The 22,192-nt window shown below is 38.4% G+C and overlaps 1 protein-coding gene across 2 annotated transcripts; it reads left to right on the top strand.

Annotated features, from left to right (window-relative positions):
- Window positions 1-1,114: 1,114 nt before the first annotated feature.
- Window positions 1,115-20,215, top strand: LOC113119599 (Y+L amino acid transporter 2). Of its 2 annotated transcripts, XM_026289190.1 has the most exons (11): window positions 1,161-1,252; window positions 4,578-4,738; window positions 9,098-9,677; window positions 12,187-12,312; window positions 14,275-14,419; window positions 15,041-15,164; window positions 16,279-16,382; window positions 16,477-16,573; window positions 16,690-16,839; window positions 17,717-17,900; window positions 18,601-20,215. In XM_026289190.1, the coding sequence occupies exons 3-11, from the start codon at window positions 9,242-9,244 to the stop codon at window positions 18,696-18,698; spliced, it is 1,464 nt and encodes a 487-aa protein (XP_026144975.1). In that variant the 5' UTR covers window positions 1,161-1,252; window positions 4,578-4,738; window positions 9,098-9,241; the 3' UTR covers window positions 18,699-20,215. The 2 variants fall into 2 exon arrangements, with proteins under 2 accessions (XP_026144974.1, XP_026144975.1); XM_026289189.1 differs by lacking the exon at window positions 4,578-4,738 and having other exon boundaries at window positions 1,115-1,252.
- Window positions 20,216-22,192: the final 1,977 nt, after the last annotated feature.

The following is a 22,192-nucleotide window of genomic DNA, read 5'->3' as shown; positions in this document are numbered from 1 at the left end:
GCATATGATAGTTTCTCTCTGCAGCTGTCCAGTTTATTGAGCCATAACCTATTACTATTAATCTGCCGTCCTGATTCTGATACAAGACAGCACCCAGGCCTTGATTGCACACATCATGTTAAGTATGAATGCCTGAGAGAAGTCAGGAAACCCCAGATTTTTGATGTTTTTTTTGCCAGTTTTTTTATTTTTTTATATACTTCACTGAACATGGCCATTGTTGCAAAATGTTATGCTGTCACTGGTAATACAGACTTTATTAACTATATTGTCCCAAGCTCAGTTTTCCCTGGAAGTCTGACATCATGATCTGTGAGGTTCTGCACACTGATCTTGACCACTGGACGACTCCCATTCTTTAGAGTTAGTAGAGTTTCAGGGCCATCTGGACACAGTGCATTTACATGTGGTTTGAACAAGAAAACAGTGGCCTGCTTCACATCCGGCCCTTTAAATTGACATGCTATCTGCATAACTGCAAGGGCGGGGGGTCACATTAGGACGATTCCAAGGGCCCATTGAGGAAGAGGAGGGCCTGGGACGTGTTTTTAACAGAGGGGGACACTACCTTAAGCCCCACCCCCACCTGCCCAGTCATCACAGCAGTCGTACATCTGTCGAAATAAATAATACATATAGATACCGTACTTAAATCAAATCACAAACAATTAATTAAGAAAGAAACAAATAAAGACCAAACCCTTGAACCTATCTCTAATTCTAACCAAAAATGGTCTAACTCTTCCACACAACTGAATTAACGCATCCGTATCTTACGTAAACAACTCAGCTAAGCATTCCAGGTAAGTAAAACCCCAATTAATTCTCTGACACAAATTGATACAAATCTTAAAATGGATTACCGACATAAATAATCAATAGAAACAAATAGAAACATTAAAACATATATGTAACTAATATGACTAATACTACATTAGCAACCATTCCAAAAGATTGTGTTTAAAGTCTATAAGACCTACTGAAATAACACACACACACACAACCACACAACCACACACACACACACACACACACACACACAGACGAAACTAAACTAAACTAAAATGATGTGAAATAACCAGTCCTTAAACAAAAACACCCCAGGCATTGACCATTCACAGCAGTTGGGCTGGTGGAGATGAAGGTGGAGGAGCTAATGGTGAGGGGAAGTCGATGTCCTCATGAGTCTCCTCCTCTCAGCTCCACGTCCACTCATGCACGCACATGGTCCACATCTCTTCACTAAGAACAGGTAAGATCTGATGATTAGATCGCTACAACTTGATATTTCACGCTCCAGCCTCAGCTGCATCAGCTGGTAGTGTTCGCAGGGCGACTGTGTAACCGCTGAAACCACCTAAGCTAAGTGGATGTGAATGGAGTCAGAGATGTTTTCTTATCTTTTTATCCTATTGAACATAACTTACTCTCAGCTTGGAAGTCAACTAATATGGAAATTATGAAGTCTGACGGGAAATCGTGAAATCAAATGTTTTAACAGCTAACTTTAACTAAACCCGAACATCGTGTTCAGACGTAAGTTACTGACTTCCTTAACGTGTTAGTTAGCTCGCGATGGTTTCGGCGACCATATAGGGATGAATTACTTGTTAATCAATAGTCATGAATATTTTGTTGTAATATCGTCCGTTTTGTCTGTTCATGTTGGCGCGAATCGAAAATTTAAACCCAGTGTTGTGCCGAAATCGGTGGGCTATCGAAAACTGTGACCAACAAATGTTATCGCGGGAGCGCGCACGCGTTAGATCAGAGTCAGACGCTGTGTGATCAGCGTCGGAGACGAGCAGTGTTTGTGCTACTTCTAAGAGTGGTTTCCTTGTGAGATGTTTTAGCGCTTGTTGTGTAAAACATATTCCTTGCTTTAGTTGACATACACATTTATTTAATACAGTTCAGTCAGCTAGGGTCACTGAATCTGACAAGTAAAACTTTATATAATGTTAGCTATCAAAATGTTATCAGAGTCAGAATCAGAATGAGCTTTATTGCCAGGTATGTGTACACTAAGAGGAATTTGGAATTCTTGACAGAAGCTTCTGCAGTGCAACAGAATGACAGAGACCGAACAAAAACACAGATAATAAAAATGACAATAGAACAAGTATGTAATACACAAATTGACAATTGTATGTGCAGGTATATTACAATAGACAGTTTTGTATGTACAGGTATATTATGTGCACATTTGAAGTGTAGACTAGGTATGTGTGTTAGATAAATATGTGTATAAATAGTGTTGTGTGGAACAGTTATTATCAACTTTTTATTAGATGGATTGCCTGAGGGAAAGAAACTGTTCCTGTGTCTGGTCGTTCTGCTGCTCAGTGCTCTGTAGTGTCGACCAGATGGCAACAGTTCAAAGAGGGAGTGTGCTGGTCCAGAGTGATTCTGCCCTCCCTATTGCTCAATCTGAATAAACACAGTTCTTGAATAGAAGGGAGGGTTGTACCAATGATTCGCTCAGCACTCCGGACTACCCTCTGTAGTCTTCTGAGGTCAGATTTGGTAGCTGCGCTGATCCAGACAGTTACTGAAGCGCAGAGGATGGATTCAATGATGGTGGAGTAGAACTGTTTCAGCAGCTCTTGTGGCAGTTTGAACAACCTCTGCTGGGCCTTTTTCACAATGGAGTCAATATGAATGTCCCACTTCAGGTCCTGAGAGGCAGTTGTGCCCAGGAACCTGAATGACTCCACTGCAGTCACAGTGCTGTCCATAGCCGTGTTTCCACTATCGAGCTAGGACCGGGCGTGCTAGTGCGTGCCAGGGCCAGTCGCGTTTCCACAGTCACTTCCGGGGCTTGATCTTGCCTCGCCGGGGCTTCCTCGGGGCCAACAGCCAGGTTTTTTGGCCCGACGAAAACCTTGGGCCAAAGCGGGCCAGCTGGGGCTAGAGGAGGGGTTATGAACAAAGGCGGAGTTTCTCCGTGTCTGGAAAGCGTCAGCGCGGATCATTTCAGAAAGATAACCGCTTTAACAGCAGCATTAAAGACTTTTAAAATAAGTTGAGCTTAAAACTCACTCTTAGTTAGCAGCAAGTGTTTGAAATAACTTGATCCGATGTGGATTATAATCACTAAACAAGGCAGAAATATTTATAAGCGATGTAAAAGACTATGCACGCTAAACATTAACGTTACACAGTAAAGATGTTAAATATGACTGCTTGGAGAAATCAGACATCAGCTTCTTATTCTCTATCACAATTGTGTATTTATTAAGCAACATTTTATCTGTCGTCTCGTTTCAAAAGTTTAGCTTCACATTGCATATCATCAAAATATAGCCTAGTAATGATTTTTGTTAGGGAGCTTTTATAAAAATAGCGAGACTGCACTGCGGATCATTTCAGAAAGATAACAGCTTTAACACCAGCATTAAACACTTTTTGTAAATAAGTCGAGCTCAAAACTCTCTTTCAGTCAGCAGAGAGTGTTTGAAATAACTTGATCCAATGTTGATTAAAATCACCATACAAGGCAGAAATATTTATAAGCCATGAAAAAGATATGCACGCTAAACACATTACCATAGTAAACATGGTAAAATATGGCCTCTTGAAGAAATCAGACGTCAGCTTCTTATTCTCTATCACAGTCGTGTATTTATTAAGTAACTTATATTATCTGTCACAAGCCTCGTCTCGAGAGTTTTTCTCACGTTGCCTATCATAAAAGAATATAGCCTAATAATGTTTTTTGTTCGGGAGTTTTTATAAAAATAGAGATATTATCATTAATTCTAAATGTGACGGCTACTGTGGCTAATAAACAGAAACAGACTCGACTGAATAAGCAGGCTATTTTCATAAGCGTTAAAAATAAATAAATAAATAAAATAGTAATAAGTGTATTTATGTGTGATTAATTTTGAGTCCTGATAAATTAAATCAATTCTATAGTTAAAACATCGATGCTTTTGAATTTTAATATATAACAAAGCATGCAAACAAACGGCCGCTTTTACTATGTTTGTTTTGTGATCGCGCATGTTCCAGTGGCTTATTTCTTAGTTTTCTGATAACTTCTCTTTGTTGGTGAAATAATGAGGTTGCATGACGTTGTTCTGAGAGGCGTGTAAAGGGCGTGTTTTAGTGATGTGCAGCGGTGCTTCAAGCTCCTCTGTGGAAACCCTGCGCTATTCTGGCCTCGTGCTACTGGCCCGGGGCTATGAGCCGCACCCGGCCCGCTTTAAGCCCTGGCTCGCACTGGCCCCACAGTGGAAATGCGGCTCATGATGTTGAGTGGGGGGAGTGCAGGGGGTTTCTTCTGAAGTCCATGACCATCTCCACTGATTTGAGTGTGTTAAGCTCCAGGATGTTGAGGCCATCCTTAAAAATATTCTTGTTTGCCGTAACCCGGCTGACCCTGTCAATTTAGGGCCGACTCATTTTTTCTTTTTTTTTTTTTTGCTTATAGTCCAACTGATGTGCCTTGTGAAGGTGATTTTGTTGAGGAGGGTGGCCAAGTTTTGGTGCTGTTTGGAGGTGGGGATCGGGGAGGTTGTGCTGGTTTGCTCTGTCTGGGCAGCTCCCTCACTGATGTTGTCATCTGTCAGTTTTGAGGCTTCCTCAGTGCAGAAGTTGACTGTGGCTTCAACGTCATCAGAAAAGCTTCTCTTTAACCGTGGATCAACACAGCTTATCAAATCCACTGCCTTCTTTGCATCATCATGTACCTGGACTCAAGATCTGTCTTCATGGATGAGCGACATCTGAGGTATGTTTAAGGCCTCTTGTTTATTTCTGAGCTTTAGAAATGGCTAGATTCAAGTTACGGCCAAAACATCCAAACCACTGGCAGGGGAAGGTGGTGTCACTCTCAAAGGCCGTTTTTTTTGTAGCATTTGTAGCATTATCAGTTGTAACACTGACAAGACGCTCTTTGTTGATGCCCCACTCTTGCAACATGTTATCAAAAAACTCTGATATTGTCAGCCGTGTGGTCTTCTGGAAAGAACTTTGTTTTCAGGCAATTCGATTGAAGTTTCCAGTCTAAGAGGTAGTGGATGGTGAAGCTGATGTATCTTCCTCTACTGCTGGTCCACAGGTCAGTGGTTGCTGCATACCATTTTCCCTGGACTATACGCTTACCAACTTCCTCTTTTAGACTGTTGTACATTCTGGGTAATTCTGTTTTTGAGAAAAACTTCTCGGAGGGAATTTTGTAAAGAGGACCTGTTGTCTTCATCAGTTTCTGAAATCCTGGTTTTGCTACAGTGTAAATTGGTATCCTGTCCTTAGCAATATAATATGCTATGGCATGAGTGATTTCTTTGGCCCGGTGAGATGAGGGTCCATATGAAGCCTGACGCTGGAATGAATCTTTGACTGTTGGCTGAACAATGGCTTCAGCTGAAGATGAACCACCACTGCTAGATGCATGTCTACTCTGTAAATAGAGAAAGAAAAACATCACTTCATAACAGTGATATTTAAATGGGCATTATTGATGCATAGTAACTTGTCTGTACAACACTTGTTCTAAAATTCATATTATTATTATTATTATTATTGTTATTATTGTCTGAATAACAAGCCAAGCCAGTGTTAACTATTATTGCTTGCTAACCATTTATTAAGGGCAAGATGTCTCGCACTTTGTGACAGTGTACAACTTTATTGCATTCCATCAACATATAATTAAAATATTTTTTCTGGCACACTGTCACTTTTAATTACTCAGCTTACTTTTAGCTGTAACTTTTAGCACAGCTAGCCTAGTGGAGCTCTAGCTAACTCTTAAACTACATTAAAAACAAGCTAAAATTACATGCAAATGAAAATAGTCTGTGTAACTGTGGCATCTTGTCATTCAAATAATAGTTTTTTTGTGGTATTCAACATGGAAATGAGACAAAGTTTGGTCAGCTGGTCAGCGCAGAATTTCAGACAGTCTGATGTAACACAATGGGCCTTTTTTGCTTCAAGAAGACCTGGCGCACCTCATCCTTGCTGATCTGAATTGCAGGTGTGGATGAGAGGGGGGTTGCAGGAGGTGTGAATGGTTGCGTGTTGTGTGGTTGTGTGTTCAGGGCGGGTGCTGGGTGTTTTTTCAAACTTGCAGTAAAACTCATTCAGATCTTCTTTCAGTTGTTGTTTCTCCACAGTGCTGGGGGATGGTGTCTTGTAGTTGGTGATCTCCTTCAGACTTTTCCACACTGATGCTGAGTCACTGGAAGTGAACTCGTAGTGAACTTACCACTCTTTATTCCATAATAACTGACTAAAAATGTTTAATAAAGTGACTCTGGCAGAGTAGGATCTGACAGGTTAAATTTAAAGCTACTGAAATGTTACCCCTCTATTTAATGAATGTGACTATAATGCTTAATAAAGTGACTTATATGATGTGTATCAGCTGCTCCTCTCATTTTTATAATTGAAATAAGTTGTTTGATGTAAAGGGTAATTACAGTTAATTGCTTTAATCATTTACAAAAGCAATAAGAACTATACTTTTTTTAAAAGCTTTTTGTTATTAATGTCAGAGTATGCACTTCATTTAAAACGTTATGAGGAGGAAACCTGAACCGCGATCCCTGGTCACAGTTTTCAATAGGTCACCGATTTCGGCACAACATCGGACATTATTTTACAACCAATAATAGGTTTGTAGATCTTCCGGGTGTATATACGTAACGTATCTGTATGTATTATTTGTGTTCAATTACCGTTATCACTTTCTGAGCAAGTTTAGTAGCTTAGTTAGGATTATATTCTAAAAAAGGAGGTGTATATGATTCAGCTTCACAGCTTATACTCCTGCACACTTTCAGAATGGTTCAGACTTGCACATTTTGTTCCTACTATTCCCACTGGAGATGGAGCATAATAAATGGCAATTAAATTACAGAAATTAAGACGAGGCTGTAACAAATGTACAACTTGTCAAGGCCTACTGTACATTTCTTTTTATATTTGTAAAAAAAGAAAAAAGTAATCAAATTCTGATTAATATCATGTCAACTTATCGATTCACTACAGGAGGCCTTTGTTCACCCCTGAAGCCATGAGACACTTTTTTTTAAATTAAGGATGGGCTTTTATTGAACAACTTTTGGATTGAAGTAGGGTTGTGCCGATAAACGATAGTATTGTGTAATGGGTTGGTCAGAGATATCGACATAAGCAGATTTAAGCATTTTGAAAAATGGGGACATGGGTTATTTCCTCATAAGTCACCCTCTGCTTGTAATAGCTGTGTCATACCCATGTCATTATACAGAGTTGTCTCCTGATATGTTACAAAAACATGGCCGCACGGAGAATTAGAGCCTATATTCTCTGAAGTTTTCCGCTTTTACTCGGATAACTCGTTAAATCCATGAAATGAAAGAGACCGAAAACGAGGAGTTGGTGTCCCACACATTTAATGGCTGCTACACGACAACGCGCTCTTCTCATACATGAGATAAACTCCTTCTTGGCATTACAAATAAAGTAAAGACAAAATAATAACAAGGCAGCAGAGCGAACTTGCTATTATTTTCATGCACACCGCACTATAATGTGATGCATGCAAAATACAGAGTTTCGGCCGTTACAAAGTCTCCATCCACAAACAGACGTACATCGTCTGCAGATATAAGGTATTTCATTGCACTTTAACAAGTTATCTGAACGGCTCATATATGTGTAATATTTTAAAGAGCCATCTCTAACGGAGTTTAATGGCAGCGTTATGTTAGACGACTGCTCATTCTTGTTTCTGTGGCGGTGCGTCGGTCTCATCATGAGGTGCGTGGTCCGGAGTGCTGTATGATTGATGCATCAGTTCAGTTCAACTTTACTCCAAATATATCAACTTACCTGTTTTAAATACTTTATATTTGTGTTAGTTTATGTCCAGTATCGAACTGTTGAACTTTAAATGAAATCTACTATTGATTTTCACCGTTGACGCGATATGACAGTTGCTTCCGACTATATGAACTAGCTGTTTTAAATACAGTATTTTTATATTTAACGTTAGTTCATCAGTATTTTTTTACGTATATTTTTTTGAATATTGGTGATTCCATAGGTTCTCTCTTGTGCACCTGCGTGGTTTAAAACACCAAATAGTTATGCAATGACAAGAACAAAGAGTCTCTCTTTTGCTCACTCATGCACGATAATATCATGTATCGTCAATCTTACGGGCTGATGATATGACGATTAAAAAAATGACCATATCGCCCAATACTAGACTGTAGCACTTCAACACTTGAAAGATCAAAGACAATTTTTATATAACTCTGACTGGATTTGTCTGAAAGAAGGAAGTCGTAAACACCTAGGATGTCTTGAGTGTGGGTAATTTATGGGCTAATTTTAATTAGCCCATAACCCTTTAATGTAATATTCTGCAAAAAGAAGAGAACGCAGCAGTCAGGCATATCCTTCAAGTGCATGTTTACATAAAAGAAAACAATGAAAAGGTGTTCTTTGCATGTAAACTCAGCCATTGTTTGAAAATATGCAACTTAACGTGAAAAGAATTAAGGAGTGCTTTTCTCTTTCCTATTTAACATTGGTATGCTCATTTTAAGCTGTCAAAGAATAAACCATATCATGGCCCCGGAAAGATTTAAGTGCCTAAGTCATACTTAAAAATATGACTTACAGGCTTTCAATTCTTTTACTAGTTCAGTTCTCTTTACAATTCTTTTGGTGTATAACATTGTTTTAGTTTTAGTGTTCAGTGGAAGTTTTTATCACTAGTAGATTTATCTCTAAAAGCAGTTAGTTCTGCAGGCTGTAATTGATGACCGCACGTCTGCACCCAACTAAGCGTTGCCTGGTTCTCTTCCCACATTGTACTGATTTCCTCCTGATGTCACTGCACTTGCTCTGTGCCTGTGACATCCTGGGTAGCAGGTGTGGGCAACAACAACTCAGGCTTAATTAAAGAACTTGTTTTTCAAGCGGCCTTGTTAACATTGAAGTTGGAGTGATTAAGCTACTTTTTTATTTTTTTTTAAGTGTTGAACAAGTTTAAACTGTTTTGGGTTGTCAACAAATGCTGGCACAATTGTATAAAACCTACAGCATTCATTTAGCTGTGTTTTATCTCTCTCTCTCTCTCACCCTTCAGATTTGAGACCGAAAGACAACAACGATGAGACTTGGCTGAAACTCCAGGTTGGATGTGTACAGACTCTTGTGTGGTTGATGGTGTGGCATAACATTCCTGATTCTTGATTTTTGTAATACCCCTGCCTCTTGAGTTGAGTTCATTATGGGGGACGCCGACTCCACTAGCTCCATGCGTCTAAAGCAGGAGATCTCACTACTGCACGGTGTCTGCCTCATCGTGGGGAACATGATTGGCTCGGGCATCTTTGTTTCTCCCATTGGTGTTCTGGAGAAAACAGGATCTTATGGTCTGTCTCTGGTGGTTTGGGTTATTGGAGGAATCTTCTCTGTTTTTGGCGCCTTGTGCTATGCTGAGCTGGGAACAACCATTCGCAAGTCGGGAGCTAGTTATGCCTACATCCTGGAGACCTTTGGGGGCTTCCTTGCATTCATCCGTCTGTGGACCTCGCTGATGATTGTGGAACCGGCCTGCCAGGCTGTCATTGCTCTTACTTTTTCTAATTACCTAGTGAAACCATTCTTCCCCACCTGCCCAGCACCAAATGATGCAGTACGGCTCATAGCGGCTGTTATTATAGGTAAGTGCTCTTACACTCACTCATGCATGCATGCTTTGATAAACACACATGTAGCAGCACTTGAAACTAGTGTAAATAGTGGCACAATAAAGGCTGGCTTTCCCATAGATTCACTATTGTTTACTGTTCACACAGCACAGTGTGTATGAGATTACTCTGAAAAGAGCGCTTCTTGTTAACATGTCAAAAATAAATCATACCAATTTATGCCACAATCTGTTGATTATAACAGATCATGGTATTGATCTGCACACCTTAATTGAGATAATTCATTTATGGATGCCTTTCAGTCCCCATACAAAATAGATAATACATATATTGTAATATAGTAACATCGTGTACACAACATTTGTGAATCAGTACTGTTATTTACTGTTAAAATGGAGTTGTTTTCTTTCTTAAAAAGAAAATGTAAGTCTTACATGATAAACTTTTGGTAACTAATCGAAATGCAATAATAATAATAATAAAATGCAATAATTATTAAATAACTAAAAGGGAAATTAAAAAAAATGAAAGCAAAAAAAAAAATGAAACTTTGAAGTTTTACATTGAATGAATGTCCACCAGAGTGCTCATGGTGCATTTTTCTCTGCATTCTTTCTTATTTCATTTCCTTTTATTTTATTTGTTCATTTTTGAGAGGAAACTTGTGTTTTCTTTTTTCTCCTTTTGATTATCTTCATACCAAAGCATGTTTTCAAGTTGCAATGATAAGTCTCCTTTTCCACCGAGTTAAATCCATGAACCTTATTTTTTCCTTGAACAGAAAGCACAAATCTTTTTTTTTTCTTTTCTTTTTTGGGTGGACTACCTCTGTGGACTGTTAGATAGAGTAGTTTCAATATTAACTTGTTAAAATTACACAGTCCAGCAGGTGAATCTGCACTGCAGTGTGAACAAACGGTCAACATTTTCATTTGCATAAACTTTTACTTTGTCCTTATAATTTGTTAAAAAGAAGTGAATACTGTCTTTATACATTTTGAAGCAGGTGTTGTCTGTTAGTTCAGCTGTTAATTCCACTGCGGCTGCCAAGCTGCTCTCTCCATTCCTGTCAGTGTTGGTTGGCATTATTTAGGCATTTTTATTTATGTCAACCAGATTCTTTCCATTTGGACAGTCCGTAACCCTGCCGAGACCTCCACAAGACCTTTTTATGAAGTCACTGGTGACTGTTTCCACAGAGATCATCGCAGTTTGTTTGAGTTCAAGGGAATTCTTGGGTATTTATCACCCGTGACATGTTTTGCTACTTACTGCTGCAAAGTCCACCCAAGTACTTAGCAAACAGGCCTGAACCACAAAGCTTATGCAAGCTTATATAACAGTTTAATTCTAATGGGTTTAATTTCCATTTTGTGAAAAATAGCACTTTGTTTGGACCTGGTCTGTACAGTTTCATCAGAATGAGTTGGCATTTGAACTGAGATTAAATCTGGAACAGAAATACCTCAATTAATCTCCTGGGTACCACAGCGCCAGGACGTCCAGTCACAATGGTATCTGCAGTTCTGAGAGACTGTTTATCGAGGAGTGAATTACTGTCAGACTTGGTTTGCTGGTGAAATTATATGCCAGGAGTGTTCACTGCAGTAACAGAAGAATGGAGGAACTTGAATTACCAATCAGAAAAACTGCAGAAGTATGATTTTAGGGTTTACTCTGTCCTGGTAAGAAAAAAACAAACAAACTCACAAGCAGCCTAATTTTATAACCCTAGACAACCTGTCAGTGAAACTAAATAATTGAAGGAGAACTTACGACACATTGGAAATTTTCGTTCATCAACAAGCTAATAGTAGTTATAATAGTTATAATGAAACACAATTGCACAATGCAGCTATGGAACTAATACACATGATCAAACAGGACATCAAAGGGGTCATGTGGGAAGATTTGCATGAAACCTCCCAGATGTACACGTACAGAAAAGAAGTGAAATTTGATTCTCACCAGTGTTGCAAAGTTCACGCTTTTCCCGCGGAATTGGGCTACTTTTGTACTGTTGCTGCGGTTTGTTTTTCATGTCCGCTGGTAGAAGCAACCCCAGTAACGTGATATTTAGCTCCTGGAATGCAACTTTTACCAGGGGAACCCCACCAAAAAAAAAATTATTTTACCCCGGGATATGGTTTTTACTGGGGGATTGTCACTTAGAGCCTCTTAGACCCATTTCCATCACATGCTAGAGACATTCAGCCAATCACAACGCACTGGATAGCTGGCCAATCAGAGCACACCCCGCTTGTCAGAATGATGAGCTTTGTAGAAATCGACACGTTTCAGAAAGGCGGGGCATAGAGGAGAAACAATAATTACAGTATTTGGAAAATAATGTTTTTTTTTAACCTTAAACACATTGCATTACACCAAATACACAACATAATGTTCTTTTTAGGAACGGCATATGACCCCTTTAAGAAATAGCAGTTGCAAATAGCAGTATATTCGGTATATATATTGTCTGGCTTTTATATGGGCATGTTTGTCTCTTTTTCCTTTGCAGGTCTTCTCACCTTTGTGAACTGCATGAAGGTGAAATGGGGGGCCATTCTTCAGGTCATCTCCACTGTGGCTAAAGTCATGGCTCTCATAGTCATTATCATTGCTGGAATGATTGTGCTGGCCCAAGGTTTGAACATACTGACACACGTGTTGTTTACTATACAGGTGCTGGTCATATAATTAGAATATCATCAAAAAGTTCATTTATTTCACTAATTCCATTCAAAAAGTGAAACTTGTATATTCTATTCTGTAGGCTACACAATCATGGGGAAGACTGCTTACTTGACAGTTGTCCAAAAGATGACAATTGACACATTGCACAAGGAGGGCAAGACACAAAAGGTCATTGCAAAAGAAGCTAGCTGTTCACGGAGCTCTGTGTCCAAGCACATTAATAGAGAGGCGAAGGGATTGAAAAGATGTGGTAGAAAAAAAGTGTAGAAGCAATGGGGATAACCGCACCCTGGAGAGGATTGTGAAACAAAACCCATTCAAAAATGTGGGGGAGGTTTACAAAGAGTGGACTGCAGCTGGAGTCAGTGCTTCAAGAACCACTACACACAGACGTATGCAAGACATGGGTTTCAGCTGTCGCATTCTTTGTGTCAAGCCACTCCTAAACAACAGACCACATCAGAAGCGTCTCGCTTCAAAAAGAACTGCTGATGAGTGGTCCAAAGTTATGTTCTCTGATAAAAGTAAATTTAGCATTTCTTTGGAAATCAGGGTCCCAGAGTCTGGAGGAAGAGAGGAGAGGCATTCAATCCACATTTGTTGAGGTCCAGTGTAAAGTTTCCACAGTCAGTGATGGTTTACGGTGCGATGTTGTCTACTGGTGTTGGTCCACTGTGTTTTCGGAGGTCCAAGGTCAATACAGCCGTATACCAGGAAGTTTTAGAGCACTTCATGCTTCCTGCTGCTGACCAACTTAATGGAGATGCAGATTTCATTTTCCAACAGGACTTGGCACCTGCACACAGTGCCAAAGCTACCAATTGACCAACAAACTCGCCTGACCTTAACCCCATAGAAAATCTATGGGGTATTGTGAGAGGAAAATGCGATATGCCAGACCCAACAATGCAGAAGAGCTGAAGGCCACTATCAGAGCAACCTGGGCTCTCATAACACCTGAGCAGGGTCACAGACTGATCGACTCCATGCCACGCCGCATTGCTGCAGTAATTCAGGCAAAAGGAGCCCCAACTAAGTATTGAGTGCTGTACATGCTCATACTTTTCAGTTGGCGAAGATTTCTAAAAATCCTTTCTTTGTATTGGTCTCAAGTAATATTCAAATTTTCTGAGATACCGAATTTGAGAATTTCCTTAGTTGTCACTTATAAAATTATCAGAATTAAAAGAAATAAATGATTGAAATATATCATGTGTAATGAATGAATATATTATACAAGTTCCACTTTTGAATGGAATTAGTGAAATAAACCTTTTGATGATATTCTAATTATATGACCAGCACCTTATACCATATTAAAGTTAAAAGTTTGGTGGTTTCAAACTTGAAAACATTTTTTTTTTACCAAGCAAAGACATTTAATTGATCATGATAGATAATTGTATACATTTATAATATTGCCTTACAGTCCCCATAACAAATAACAAAAAGTTATTTTTCTAATAAATGCTGTTGTTTCCTATTCATCAAAGAATTTTGAAAAAAAAAAACATACTTTGCATGGAAAAATATTAAGTACCTCAAAAAAGATTGATAATAATGAGAAATGTTTCTTGAACAGCAAATCAGCATATTTGAATGATTTCTGAAAGATCACGTGACTGGGAAGACTGGAGTAATGATGCTGAAAATTCAGCTTTGCATCACAGGAATGAATTACATTTCAAAAAATATATGAAAGTAGAAAAGTTATTTTAAATTATTATAATATTTTAGTATCACTGTTTTTACTGTATTTTTAATCAAATAAATGCAGCCTTGGTGAGAATGGGATGTTTAAAAAAAATACATAAATACCGACCCTATACAGTAGGTGCTACACACTTATGTTTTTGTGAGTTGTCACTGTTTGTTTTTGACATTGGACTGCATTTGCATTGCCGTGCCACAGGAAAAACAGACAACTTTAGAGATTCATTTGAGAACTCTAAACTGGATCCAGGAAACTTGTCTCTGGCTCTGTACGCTGCTCTGTACTCCTACTCCGGATGGGACACCTTGAACTTCATCACAGAGGAGATTAAAAACCCAGAGAGGTACTGAGATTCATGCCATTTAGCAGATGCTTTTATCCAAAGCGACTTACAAATTAGGACAATGGAAGCAATCAAAATCAACAAAAGAGCACTATGCAAGTGCTATAACAAGACTCCGTTAGCTTAACGCAGTACACGTTGCAAGGTTCATTAAAGAGTCAGTGAAAGTGATTTTGTGCTTCTTTGGGATGGCACAACCAAGTGACGTTCACTTGCAGAATGCAAGCTTCTAGAGGGCACACAAGTCTGAAGTAATGAATTTAGGTAAAGGGGTGCAGAGCCAGTGAAGGTTTGACATTTGTCTTAATAGTAATACGAAGAAACGTTCCACTCATGAGTAAGAATTAATAATAATATAATTATTTCTCATGTCCCAGCTTTATATGCATAGATAACTATGAGTAAGCCATATGTAGATGGATTGCCCTGAAAAGTGTATCCTGCAGCCTAGTACTTTCGAAACATTGCTCGGTTCGTTTAAGCAATTGAATCAATTTGGCTCAACCAATGGCATTAATTTGAGGTGGGACTATCAGTTTTACTGGCCAGTGTCAAACTGGGGGTCTGTTCGGAAAAAATCTGGAAGATTAAGTATGTCAGCAAAATCTTTCTCTTCTACAGAAACCTGCCCCTGTCTATAGCGATCTCCATGCCTATTGTCACAATAATCTACATCCTGACTAATATCGCCTATTATGCAGTGCTGGACATGAACACACTGCTACAGAGTGAAGCTGTGGCTGTGGTGAGTAAAACTTTTCTTCAAAGATGAATTTTATGGTAAAAAAAAAAAAAGCTGCATTCTCTTTTATCTGAATATCTCAAGATAACGGTAGCAAATGCTCATTTTTAACCCACATGATCTTGGCTGTCACATGGAAGTTAATGGACAGCGTCTGTTTAGTTTGACTCCGGATTTGATCATGTTTTCATCTCCTGTTACACTGATCTGGTTAAGCAGAGCAGCTTGAGGTAATGTCCTCTCTCTAGAGATGCTCGATGACATTAGTCCTCAACCACAGATGCTCTGCTACCTGTAATTATGCTAGTATGCTGCTCTGTGGAAGTTTTAATGGCCAACAAACTGTGTTTGAAGCACTGTTTTGGTTCTATTGTGTCCAGTTACGTTTTTGTATGCAGAGACAACTGTATATTCTTCCAAAACATTGCTCTGTTTGTTTGAGCATCTAACACAACAACATTAGCTTAACCAGCTGCACAATTAATAAAAAATAAATAAATAAAACAAAGCAAAATTGCGATATTGCTTAGTGAGGTTGCCTAGTCACAAAGGCTGCAATTTAATAAATATATGCGTTTATGCATCTATCACAGTGAAGCGTGGCACAGTGTTCATTTGTACACGAGCAGCTCTGAGTTTTTTTGTTCAGTGTCTCTGAACGGTTCGGTTTGCAATAGCTTCTGCTCCACATGAGCTCATCTCTACATCTGTGGTGAGTCTGGTTCACTTTTGCATTTGAGAATATGGCTTACACTGATAATTTCCTAAACCATGTGAAGTGCTTATAAACCGGCTGTTGACAAAAGAAAGAGAAGCTTTAAGGGCTCCATGCAATTGGTGCTTGTTGGTTTAAAAAAAATAAAAGAGATTGGTTAATATTATTATTTAAAATTATTATTGTAATTTTACAGTCGTAGTGTTAAAATATAAACAAAACAAAATAGAAATCTATTTTTCATACTAACCATTGTTATATTGTAATCTCTAAATTCACTTTTAGCATTTAAATTGGCTCACTTTAGTGTTTATTTTATTTTTATTTTTTTAGATAAACTAGTATAGAGTGTCAGCCAGTTATTGGTTAATGAAAACACTTTTGCTTGTATGTCTAACACAGACGTTTGCTGACTATGTGCTGGGATATGCTAGCTGGCTCATCCCGCTGTCTGTGGCCATCTCCTGTTATGGAGGCTTAAACTCCTCTATCATTGCCGCATCCAGGTGAAGATCTTGTTCTGAGTCTTCTGTCGTTTGATGAGTTGATGCATGGTGGCAGGAATTCAATTTCTTTGCCAAATCCCGTTTTTCCTTTTAGGCTGTTCTTTGTGGGTTCACGTGAGGGCCATTTACCCAATGTCCTCTGTATGATCCATGTCAAACGCTACACACCAATCCCAGCCCTGCTGTTTAATGTGAGTAAGCAGGCTGAGACATGCCTGTACTATGCAGAAAACCTAGAATATCTGTGATATACTAAAAACAGGACGCTTCAATCTGTGAGATCTGCTTTTTTTCCCTCCTCCCTTAGGGTGGCATGTCACTCATATTTCTCTGCGTGAAGGACGTGTTCCAGCTAATTAATTACTTCAGTTTTAATTACTGGTTGTTCATAGGCCTTTCTATAGGCAGTCTGATCTACCTGCGCATCAAATCACCTGACCTGCACCGTCCTGTTAAGGTAAGTCAGTAGCTTTATTACAAACCCAAACCTCTCATAACAGTTGTCTTGCATTTTTGAGTGAACTAACCCTTTAAGAATTACTTGAAGACCTGAGCTACAAGGATGTTATTCAGTTGTACATGCTTAAAAAAACTACATTACCCATGATTCTGTAGAGAAAAGCTCCACCAATCAGAGAATGATGACAAGTGAATCCAGCCAGAATGGCTCTTCAGTGCCTGTTTCAGTAGTCTCTCAAATAACTACTCTATATGTATAAATATGCAATTGTAAATGTAATTTTTTTTCTATGTATATAATTAACTTTTTTAATTGGATAGCTATATATATATATATATATATATATATATATATATATATATATATATATATATATATCTATATGTATATCTCTATATGTATATATATATATATATATATATCTCTATATGTATCTGTTTTCATTATTTAGATTTTTCATTCACAATGCTCTTCCATCATTAAAGCCATGTGAGTTCTCTTATAGCTCAATGGTTTCAAATATATATATTTATTTTTTTAATTTATATGGGGAAAAAGTTAATGGGTAAACGTACTGTAACCAAAGCTGCTGACAAAAAAGGCTTTCTCTATCTCTTTCTTCCTCTCTATCTCTATATCTCTCTCTAAAAGATATGTATGATACTGAGTCAAGATAAAGTGTCTTAGAAAGAAGGATAATGTTTCTTATCTTATAGAACAGCTTTCACATCAGTGCATTTATGGTGCCTTAAAATGCTCAGACAATAACCAACGTCATATATTTCATACTTGCTACAAAGTTGACATTTTTTATTTGGTTATGGCCCTGGTTTATGATGTGTTTAATTGACTCTGTGTGTTTGTTTTGGTGTAGTTGAGTCTGTTCTTCCCGATCGTGTACTGCCTGTGCAGTGTGTTTCTGGTGGTTGTACCGCTCTACAGTGACACTGTTAACTCTCTGGTGGGAATCATCGTCGCTCTCTCCGGGGCTCCTGTTTATTACATATGTGTGCACCTCCCGCCCAGCTCCAGACCCGCCTTTCTGGGACACATGCTCGGTGAGTGAGCACACAAACAGGCGAGAGCCTCTCGTTTGTCTTGTCTCACTTCTATTAGTTCAGCTGGGCACCTGCACGGCTCTGGTTTCTGCTGTAGGAAGTGTTTTTACTCTGAAACTTTCTCCAGCAGTTGCTCCACCAGTTTCTGTTTGCCTTCTAGGGGCACTTTTGCTTATATACATAAATGTGGTGATGTGGAATGAATTTAAAGCTCAAGATGAATTCGCTGTTATGAATCAGGAGTATTGTGCGCATATAATGATCCATATGTGCTGCTGTGCAAATTGCTTTACTATGAACAATGACTCCACTGTTTTCATCTGAGACCCGTGTTCTTACACTGTGGTTAGCGTCCATTAATTAGGATGTTACAGAGGGGAAAAAGAGATTTCAGTCATTTTCCATTGATTTTTGCTCATACTTTACATTACAGCATTTATGATGCAGTTGTATTGGCATGCTTTAGAAGACTATAAAAAACTGAACCTGAATAAAAAGTTACTATTTTAAATGGTTAGGGCTGTTATCAGTTAAACTTTTGAAAGCAGATCAAACTTTAAAATAATTGCATGATGTGCTACATTTGTTGCCTACATTTAAGTGGTTTTAAATTAATTAAATTGACAGGTCGATCCATTGCGTATAAAATGGACATGTAATGTAAAGTGTCTCTAAAGCTTTTATCTTTTTCTTCTTTCAGACACAATTTCATTGCAAACACAGAAGCTGTGTTATTGCTGCGTGGCAGAACCCGGTTTGGACCTGGACGATCCTCCCGAGGATCACAAAAAAGAATGAACATCGACTCTAAAGGAAGCTAAACCAAGCAGGCCGGATTACCCAGACTACTTTGAGAATAAGCCAACACTCAAGCCAGCACCACACATCTGCACCTTCCAGTCTTGAGCGTGCATGGGACGGAGCAATGCATGGAGATGGAGATTAGGATCGAAATATTCAACCGAGTAAACAACTGAACTCACAAGTGTGTTCACACCCTGTGCCTCTGATCCCTCAGACCTCTGACTGTGTTGAACATCAAGTTCAGTTCAGTGGACCATTCAGTTAACAACTGTAATGTTGTTTTATTGAAATCAGGTTTACCTCATTGTTTTATTCATCAATGTTTATTTTATCTGTCCTTCTGTCTTATATGAGGCTCTGTAGTAAAGATGATCAACTTTTGTCAGGCCTGATAACTGAAACGTGGCATCTCTAGAGATGTGCAAGATGCTTTTTTGCTGGATACTGAATTTTGTTTACGGAGATGAAGGATTGTTTCATAGGTACTTGAAAGCCATATCTTTTTTTTTTTTTTTTTTTCAGCTATGACTCAAGTTGAAAAAAACTGACTTTGTTTCTAAAGTTTCTCTGTGAGCCTTATTTCAGATTTGTTCAGATTAAAAAAAATTGTTTTTTTTTTTTTTATGATGTCCATACCAGACAGAGATTTTGTTTTTGGTAACCAACATTTGAATAATGCATTTCAATTCTTTGTATTATTATTATTATTTGTCTTTTTATTCAGGATTTTCTGTGGGCCCCCCATATGGACAGTAAAGATACAAAACAGCAGAATCTGAGTTTACGAGAGGGGAGACAGTGTCTTAACATGTTCGCCTGTTTTGGTCAAACACAACTTCAGTTGTTTCCAAATCATTTTATTTTATATGATTGCTGACGAGCACAGACATCACTTTAAAAACTGCCGGTCAGATGTGACATCATCTGATGGACCTATTAGAATAATAGACCAAAGAATTTGTTAAATGAATGCCAGCAATTGAGTAGCCTTAAGAAGTTCATGCTAAATAACAGAACATCTTGCCATTGCTCTTGTATTCTGTACACCAGAACTTGATTCCATGCACAGGTCATCCAAAGTCATATCCAAAATAAGGCCATCCAAAATATTTTCCGCCATGAAATTATTAATTACATATAATTCTGACCCAACTCTGTTTTGCAGATGGTTGTTAGGTGTTAGTCACCAAAACAAAATATTGAAATTTGCATCATCTTTTGTTCTGTGATAACTATTCCATCCGTTTTTCCTTGTGTCATAAGTACTGTATGGTTATTAAAGCAGTAGTTATTTTATATGGCTAAATGATCAATATATTGTGCAGAACATTCAAATATTCTACATAGTCTTTTGAGAATTAGTGTTATAAATCTATGCTCTTTTAAATGTTCTTCCATTCCATTATGTTTTATGTTCATTTCAAGATTGTGTACCATTTTGTTGGTTGTTTTTATTTTTTTCATAGATGACAAATTGTAGACACTATGACAATAAACAAGACAAATAGAAACCTTTGTTCATTTTACTATGCAAGGATCCATTCGTGCTACACACATTAATGAAACCTCAAGTTATGCAACTTGAGTATCACGATGGTAACATTTTAGCAACACATTTAAACAACAAAACAGCATGACAATCAAGTGTTGGTGACTTGAACAGCCCATCACACAGTCTATGTAATGGAGAAGACCACTAGAGGGCGACATGGGACTACATCTGCTTTATTCGGCATCGTGTGACAGATCAGAAGACATAAGTTTTGAATGATTTTTTCAAATTGAATTAGACAAAGAAATATTAATGATTTTAATTAAAGTTTTGTAAATTAAAGTTTTCCATCTAATATTTGTATTCAGCTGTACTTCAATAACTTATAATGATTTGTTTTACGATTATTTTTGTTTCAGTTAAATCTAACAACACTTGAGAGTGAGAGCCTACACAAGATCACACAAACACAAATGAGATACATTAGCCAAATACAACTTTCAGGTACACAAAGAGAGTCAGAGATATAGTGCATGTACCCTGTCTGGTATCTAATCGCATCTTTTGTCCGAAGATGACTAGAATCGTGTTTCAATTCAATTGTATGTGTGTGCCCAGATACAGGCCATGGATAGGTGGTGCTCCCCTCGACTATGTGTCAGGGCAGCAGAGGGAGTTGAGTTCCCCTGACTCATGCATAAAATATAGATCTCAGGCAATGCAAACAGACTTGTTGAGACAAGAGATACGCAGCCAGAGAGAGAGGAAAGAGGCCACTTTGATAACTTGACAAAGACCCTCAAAGGGTCCGAAGTTTGCTTTGGATATGAGCTCATGTTTGGGGGACAAGAGGAAGAGTTTGGGCTGATGCTGGTCGATGACGTCCTGTGGGCACGATCTGGCGCACAGCCATGGAACTGTCACGAAAGCTGCACTGGATCCGCGAACGGCCCTGGAGGGCTCGGGCCCGTCACAGGAAGTTCAACAGTAAGTGTGATATCTTCATGTGTGTGTGTGAAAGAACATGCTGGAAGGGTTCATGAATACATCTTTTCTCAGTGTAAATGGCCTATTCTTGTATACTTTTAAAAATAAAGGTTCTTTATGACATCTATGGTTCCATGAACAACCCTTAACATTGATGGAGACTTTCTATTGGTTCTTAAAGTAGAAAAAGATTCTTTAGTTTTAGAAATGTTATTATCACAAAAGTTCACTGAAAGGTTCTTTGCTGAACCAATGCCATTACTTTCCTGATGGTATCGAAATCATTCACATGTGTCTGTAATTTCCCATATGTGTTTTGTATGGGCCTGTGTTCACATTTGTGTGTGAAGACGTGGAGGGAGAGCATGAAGTGAGTGTGAAGGTACACAGTGTCCACTTTCTGCTCAGAGATAAACACCATGGGTGTTCAGGATCAAGTGTTGGTCACACTCTGACTCATGCTGGGCTCTGATTGGCTGAAGGCCAGCGCTGCTGATTGGTGATGTGTTCTTCAGATTAATGTGTAGTCACTCGGAAGTGAAATAACAAGGAGTTTAATGTGTCTTAGTTTTAGCTCCACTTCTAACTCATACTGTTGGCCTTCCAATCACAATGTTCCCCTTGCTCACAGATTTCAGACCACAAGGGATCAAGGTTTAGATGCTTAGCTTAAGTAGTTTCTATCGGTAGATGCCACAACTACACCATTATGCAACCAGGAAAAAATATATATATATATTTAGAGGGCTCTTAAAACTTGTAACTTCATAATGGACTACTGGTCAATGCTAACGAATATTAGCTGATCGCTCAAGGCTGTAGTGGAACAGAAGTAGTCCTTCACATTTTGATAGCCTGTTTAAAGAGTAAAACCTTTCTCTTTTTTAATTAAAACCACTAGTTATCCAACACACTATATGTCTTTTGTATAAGCTGTAATGTTTGTTCCAGTATGTTCTGCTGTAATCAGACAAAGCAGCTGGTTTTTAAAACGTTTTTATCTTCTGGA

This window comes from Carassius auratus, chromosome 19, assembly GCF_003368295.1.
Source record: "Carassius auratus strain Wakin chromosome 19, ASM336829v1, whole genome shotgun sequence".
Taxonomy (NCBI): Eukaryota; Metazoa; Chordata; class Actinopteri; order Cypriniformes; family Cyprinidae; genus Carassius; species Carassius auratus.
The sequence above is the reverse complement of the archived record's forward strand: the minus strand, read 5'-3'. Positions and strand labels throughout refer to the sequence as shown.